Source organism: Lepisosteus oculatus, chromosome 4 (assembly GCF_040954835.1).
Source record: "Lepisosteus oculatus isolate fLepOcu1 chromosome 4, fLepOcu1.hap2, whole genome shotgun sequence".
Lineage (NCBI taxonomy): Eukaryota > Metazoa > Chordata > Actinopteri > Semionotiformes > Lepisosteidae > Lepisosteus > Lepisosteus oculatus.
In genome coordinates, this window is record NC_090699.1 from 13,486,031 (window position 1) to 13,492,904 (window position 6,874).

At 57.3% G+C, this 6,874-nt stretch overlaps 1 protein-coding gene across 50 annotated transcripts; it reads right to left on the reverse strand.

Moving 5' to 3' along the window:
- Positions 1-914: 914 nt before the first annotated feature.
- On the reverse strand, positions 915-5,687 carry psmb5 (proteasome 20S subunit beta 5). 50 transcript variants are annotated; one of them, XM_069188795.1, is made up of 6 exons: positions 5,404-5,687; positions 3,390-3,696; positions 2,214-2,625; positions 1,988-2,045; positions 1,636-1,954; positions 915-1,584 (listed from the first exon to the last, which is right to left on the reverse strand). In XM_069188795.1, the coding sequence occupies exons 1-3, from the start codon at positions 5,626-5,628 to the stop codon at positions 2,339-2,341; spliced, it is 819 nt and encodes a 272-aa protein (XP_069044896.1). In that variant the 5' UTR covers positions 5,629-5,687; the 3' UTR covers positions 915-1,584; positions 1,636-1,954; positions 1,988-2,045; positions 2,214-2,338. The 50 variants fall into 50 exon arrangements, with proteins under 50 accessions (XP_069044896.1, XP_069044894.1, XP_069044889.1 ...); XM_069188793.1 differs by having other exon boundaries at positions 1,636-1,811; positions 1,896-1,954; positions 2,021-2,625; XM_069188788.1 differs by having other exon boundaries at positions 1,636-1,811; positions 1,871-1,895; positions 1,988-2,625.
- Between the last annotated feature and the right edge of the window lie 1,187 nt (positions 5,688-6,874).

Sequence of the window (6,874 nt, forward strand, 5' to 3'; positions counted from 1 at the left end):
CTGGACTGCAGGTCTGGCCTGAAGCGTGCCGATTATCTAGAAGATACCCCAGTGGGTGTGGGGTAGTAGTGATCTTGTCTGGAAGAAGTGAAGTCATGCCATCGATGTAACATCGGAGAGGCAGTGCATGGTTCTCACCCCAGGTGCTGAGTGGGTCGGAGACTCCAGACCGAACACGAGCTTCCTTTCCCAGTGCAGGGACAAACCTCACACCAGGGGCCCATGACTGGTTTCAGTGCTGACATCCCAGTCACATCAGAGCTGCTGCTGGGAGCCTAGACTCATAGCGTTGAGCTCCAGAAAGCCCTGTCTCATTTTTAGAATAGCGATAATAATGCCCTGCCTTCTCTAGCACCTTTTCTGGACCCTCAACCCCTCTCCCGGCGCTGTCCAGTACTGGGGACCCCCTCCACCCCCCCAGTGTGATGATGCTCCAGCTCTCAGTGGGGAGGAGAGCAGAGTGATGAGGCCAGTTCAGAGAGGGGGGTGATCAGGAGGCCATGACTGGTAAAGACCAGGGGGAGTCTGTCCAGGACACTGGGGTCACACCCCTACTCTTTCTGAGAGACACCCTGGGGTCTTGACTGACCACAGAGAGGCAGGACCTCCGTTTTATGTCTCATCTGAAGGACGGCGCCTGTTTACAGTCTAGTGTCCCCGTCACTGTCCTGGGGCGTTAGGACCCCCACAGACCGAAGGGTGAGCGCCCCCTGTTGGCCCCACTCACACCTCTCCCAGGAGTCTGCCATCCGGGTACTGGCCAGGCTCACACCTCCTGAGAGCAGAAAGCACAGAGGTCGACCACCAGCACAGCAGTGAGGCCTGAGACAGGGAGGCCTCGAGGGTCGTGGGTTCACAAAGCCCCCACCAGCACAGCGGAGGAGCTCCAGGCCAATGACAACAAGAATCAGAAAGATAATAATAAAGTTTTATTGTATTTCTAATGTGACACACAGGGTAGTCCTGAAGCACATCCACCTTGTGAACGAGCACGAGGGAGAATGAGAAAGAGAGAGAGAGATGACTTTTGATAATGCGCCTAGTATGAATAATTAACAGTCACGGCAGAGCACTGCAGCTTAGTGTATTAATATTCATCTGAACAACAGCGGCGATGAGGAGCTCCTCTGGGACAGCAGGGAGCAGCAGTGAGGAGGACAGGCTGGGAAACGGCAACACCCCTGTGTGCGCAGGTGGAGTGAGGGAGCTGCACCCCACTCAGGGGCAGGAGAATGAGGTCAGACACTCGGCAACAGGAATCATGGGCCTGTCGTCACTGTCACCTCCCTCACTCCGCGTCACTGTCACCTCCCTCACCCTGCGTCACTGTCACCCGGCATCACTCCCTCACCCTGTGTCACTGTCACCTCCCTCACTCCCTCACCCCGCGTCACTGTCACCTCCCTCACTCCCTCACCCCGCGTCACTGTCACCTCCATCACCCCGCGTCACTGTCACCCGGCATCACTCCCTCACCCTGTGTCACTGTCACCTCCCTCACTCCCTCACCCCGCGTCACTGTCACCTCCATCACCCCGCGTCACTGTCACCTCCCTCACCCCGCGTCACTGTCACCCGGCATCACTCCCCTCAGCCTGTGTCACTGTCACCTCCCTCACTCCGCGTCACTGTCACCTCCCTCACCCTGCGTCACTGTCACCTCCCTCACCTCGCGTCTCTGTCACCCGGCATCACTCCCTCACCCTGTGTCACTGTCACCTCCCTCACTCCCTCACCCCGCGTCACTGTCACCTCCATCACCCCGCGTCACTGTCACCTCCCTCACCCCGCGTCACTGTCACCCGGCATCACTCCCCTCAGCCTGTATCACTGTCACCTCCCTCACTCCCTCACTCCGCGTCACTGTCACCTCCCTCACCCTGCGTCACTGTCACCTCCCTCACCCCGCGTCACTGTCACCCGGCATCACTCCCTCACCCTGTGTCACTGTCACCTCCCTCACTCCCTCACCCCGCGTCACTGTCACCTCCCTCACTCCCTCACCCCGCGTCACTGTCACCTCCCTCACCCCGCGTCACTGTCACCTCCCTCACCCCGCGTCACTGTCACCCGGCATCACTCCCTCACCCTGCGTCACTGTCACCTCCCTCACCCCGCGTCACTGTCACCTCCATCACCCCGCGTCACTGTCACCTCCCTCACCCCGCGTCACTGTCACCCGGCATCACTCCCTCACCCCGCGTCACTGTCACCCGGCATCACTCCCCTCAGCCTGTGTCACCCCCTCACCCTGCGTCACTGTCACTCCCCTCAGCCTGTGTCACTCCGTCACACCCCCTCAGCCTGCGTCACCCCCTCACCCTGCGCCCCTCTGCCGTTACAGTCCCTGGTCCCGGTACTGCAGGTGCAGCTCCAGCACGTCGTTCTGGCTGACGCGCTCCCAGCCGGCGCTGTGCACGCGGTACAGGTGCACTGTGCCGCCGCTGTAGGCGTCGCGGTAGGTGGCCTGGTAGATGGCGCGGCGGCCCAGCTCACACGCCTCCTCCACGCTCAGGTCCGGGCGAAGCCCGCGGTCCAGCACGCCGTACGCATACATGGAGCCCGAGCCCACGGCAAAGACGTCTCCACACACCCTGTTCCCCTCCGAGTCCACATAGTACAGCCCTGCAGCCAGGAGAGACACTGTATCACCACCACTGAGAGAGAGAGAGAGCTAATACACACTGACTGGACACTCCAGTACATTAACACTGCACTGAGAGAGAGGGGTTCATACAGACACACTGACTGACTGGACACTCCAGTACATTAACACTGCACTGAGAGAGAGGGGTTCATACAGACACACTGACTGACTGGACACTCCAGTACATTAACACTGCACTGAGAGAGAGGGGTTCATACAGACACACTGACTGACTGGACACTCCAGTACATTAACACTGCACTGAGAGAGAGGGGTTCATACAGACACACTGACTGACTGGACACTCCAGTACATTAACACTGCACTGAGAGAGAGGGGTTCATACAGACACACTGACTGACTGGACACTCCAGTACATTAACACTGCACTGAGAGAGAGGGGTTCATACAGACACACTGACTGGACACTCCAGTACATTAATACTGCACTGAGAGAGAGGGGTTCATACAGACACACTGACTGACTGGACACTCCAGTACATTAACACTGCCCTGAGAGAGAGGGGTTCATACAGACACACTGACTGACTGGACACTCCAGTACATTAACACTGCACTGAGAGAGAGGGGTTCATACAGACACACTGACTGACTGGACACTCCAGTACATTAACACTGCACTGAGAGAGAGGGGTTCATACAGACACTCAGACTGACTGGACACTCCAGTACATTAACACTGCACTGAGAGAGGGTGCTGTGCTGTAGGGTGCTAGTCTACCTGGCCCTCTCTTGTCCCAGCCGCACACCATGGTGCCCATGGACAGCCCCATGCCCTTGTACTGGTACACCATGTTGGCCAGCAGCTTGGAGGCGGCCGCCACGGAGATGCGCTCCTTGTTGCGGAGCTCGTAGATGCGGCACTGCCGCGCCAGCAGCCTCTCCCAGAAGCTGCAGTCGGCCGCGCCGCCCGCCATGGTGCCCAGCAGGTAGGGGTTGATCTCGATCACCTTCTTCACCGTCTGCGAGGCGATGTAGGAGCCGGCGGTGGCGCGCGAGTCCACAGCCACGATCACGCCGTGCTGGAACTGAGGGCGACAGGGACACGCAGGTCAAGCACTGCCAGCCCATCTGGACCCAGAACAGGGGCTGCAGCAGAACCTGGCTCTACTGGAGCAGGACTGTCACACTTGGGCACCGCCAGCCCATCTGGACCCAGAACAGGGGCTGCAGCAGAGCCTGGCTCTACTGGAGCAGGACTGTCACACCTGGGCACTGGCAGTCAATCTGGACCCAGAACAGGGGCTGCAGCAGAACCTGGCTCTACTGGAGCAGGACTGTCAATCTGGACCCAGAACAGGGGCTGCAGCAGAGCCTGGCTCTACTGGAGCAGGACTGTCACACCTGGGCACCGCCAGCCCATCTGGACCCAGAACAGGGGCTGCAGCAGAACCTGGAACTGCTGGAGCAGTACTGTCACACATAGGCACTGCCAGCCCATCTGGACCCAGAACAGGGGCTGCAGCAGAACCTGGCTCTACTGGAGCAAGACTGTCACACATAGGCACTGCTGGAGCAGGACTGTCAGACCTGGGCACTGGCAGTCAATCTGGACAAGACCAGAGTTATGGTTTTCCAGAAGAAAGCCAGACCTCAGGGAAACAGGTACAAATTCACACTGAACAACAACACATTGGAGCACACATCCAGCTACACATATCTCGGTCTCACCATCAGCTCTTCCGGGAGTTTTGACCTGGCAGTGAAGGCACTGAGGGAGAAGGCACTCAGGGCTTTCTATGCAATAAGAAGGAGGCTCTTCAACATCAACCCACCAACAAGAATCTGGCTCCAAATATTTGAAAGTGTAATCCAACCCATTGCCCTATACGGCAGTGAAGTGTGGGGTCCCCTCACAGACCAGGATTACACCCAATGGGACAAACACCCCACAGAAACTCTGCACATGGAGATCTGTAGAATCATCCTCCGTGTGCAGAGAAAAACTCCTAACAACGGGTGCAGGGCCGAATTAGGCCAGTACCCACTATTGATAAACATACAGAAAAGAATATTAAAGTATTGGTTACGCCTAAAAAACAGCCAGCCAGCCTCAGAACAGCACTGCTAGAATCAAGCACATCACAGATCACACAGCCATATCTCACACACTGGGACACACACACACAACACTACCTCACACACTGGGACACACACACACACAACACTACCTTACCAACTGGGATACACACACACACAAACACAACACACACTGGAATGCTGCAGAACCCCAAACAGCCAATACACACTAGCTGAGTATCTGACCAGGGTCCTCTCGGGACAGTCAGGTCTGCCTGTGTCCAGGCTGTGGTCACTGAGCCTGTCCTCTCTGGACAGCCAGCTCTGTCTGTGTCCAGGCTGTGGTCACTGAGCCTGTCCTCTCTGGACAGCCAGGTCTGTGTGTGTCCAGGCTGTGGTCACTGAGCCTGTACTCTCTGGACAGCCAGGTCTGTGTGTGTCCAGGCTGTGGTCACTGAGCCTGTCCTCTCTGGACAGCCAGGTCTGTCTGTGTCCAGGCTGTGGTCACTGAGCCTGTACTCTCTGGACAGCCAGGTCTGTGTGTGTCCAGGCTGGACTCGGGGATTTCTCTCACACACACCAGTTCGAAATGTAAACAAATGAATTATTCCTCCACCGTACAGCTGGGCCCTGTGACCGCCGAGGCCCCTGGCCCTTCCATGCGAGTTCGGCCCGGGCTGTGCTCAGCCGAGCCGGGTCAGTGACACAGCACTTACCTTGAAGGCCAGAGTGGTCGTCCCATGCAGGAACTCGATCTTTCTCTCGGGCCCGTCTTCCTCCTCGGGGCAGAGCGAGTTCTTCACCGCGAAACTGAGCCCGTCCCCCGGCGTGGACCCGAACCCCAGCCCGGTCCGCTCTGTTCCCGAACCGAAGGTGAACGGCCGGTAATCGCAGGCACTGAAATCCGCAGACTCACCGCACAACACACTCGCCAGCGCCATTTTCTCGGTTTCTTTTTCCTGGTGCGGAAGGAAGTGCTTCCGCCGCTTCAAAAAACCCTGGCAACAGCCCGGAGGACCAACCGGAAAGACGTCACTGGAGGCGCTGTGAGGCCCCCTCCGCCATGGTTAGTGAGGGCAACCAGTACCGTTTTGCCCCAAATTCGATCGGTTTGGCTTCGGCTCAGGGCGCCTCCAGCTCCATTAAATTACCCCCTTTCGCTTTCCCTCAGTAGTGTGTTCCCTGGGCTGACGCATTTATTGCTTTGTGATTTATTAATATCAGAACGGCCACATTCCCTCTGATTTTGGTTAATCCCTGTTTTAGCCTACAATTATATACGCTGCCTGGCTTTTTTTTAAGGGAAAAACAATTTAATTATTAGTTTGGGTTTGAGCCAATTAAGCGATTCGCTGTGTAAATTAAGAGGCTGGCAGCTGCTGATTGCGATCGCAGTTGATTAAGGGTTTCTAGGAGTATCTGAAGGCGCCCGACAAGCCAGCCTTGTGACTCTGATGTTTGCACTTTCCTGCTCCGAGCACAAGATGCAATCTGACAATTTAATGCACATACAGAGGACACACTCCCCTGCTGTCTCCCTTCCTCTCTCTGTCTGTGTCTCCATCTCTCCCTTTCCTCTCCTTATCCTCTCCTTAACCTCTCTCTCCATCTCCCCCCCCTCTCTCCCCTCTCTCTCCCCTCTCTCCCCTCTCTCTCCCCTCTCTCTCCCCTCTCTCTCCATCTCCCCCCCTCTCTCTCCTCTCTCTCTCCCCTCTCTCTCCCCTCTCTCTCCATCTCCCCCCCCTCTCTCTCCTCTCTCTCCTCTCTCCCCTCTCTCCTCTCTCTCCCCTCTCTCTCCATCTCCCCTCTCTCCCCTCTCTCTCCTCTCTCTTCTCTCTCTCCATCTCCCCCCCTCTCTCTCCCCTCTCTCTCCTCTCTCTCTCCTCTCTCCCCTCTCTCCTCTCTCTCCCCTCTCTCTCCTCTCTCTCCTCTCTCCCCTCTCTCCTCTCTCTCCCCTCTCTCTCCCCTCTCTCTTCTCTCCCCTCTCTCTCCATCTCCCCCCCTCTCTCTCTCCCCTCTCTCTCCTCTCTCTCTCCTCTCTCTCTCCATCTCCCCCCCCTCTCTCTCCCCTCTCTCTCCTCTCTCTCTCCTCTCTCTCTCCCCTCTCTCTCCCCTCTCTCTCCTCTCTCCTCTCTCTCCTGTCTCTCCTCTCTCCCCTCTCTCTTCTCTCTCCCCTCTCTCTCCATC

Excerpts from the sequence above, each read along its gene's own strand:
- psmb5 (XM_069188802.1), bottom strand. The coding sequence starts at position 5,628 with ATGGCGCTGGCGAGTGTGTTGTGCGGTGAGTCTGCGGATTTCAGTGCC. Across the intron at positions 3,697-5,403 it reads CGACCACTCTGGCCTTCAAG|TTCCAGCACGGCGTGATCGT; the intron begins GTAAGTGCTGTG and ends TGTCGCCCTCAG. Across the intron at positions 2,626-3,389 it reads CTGGGACAAGAGAGGGCCAG|GGCTGTACTATGTGGACTCG; the intron begins GTAGACTAGCAC and ends TCCTGGCTGCAG.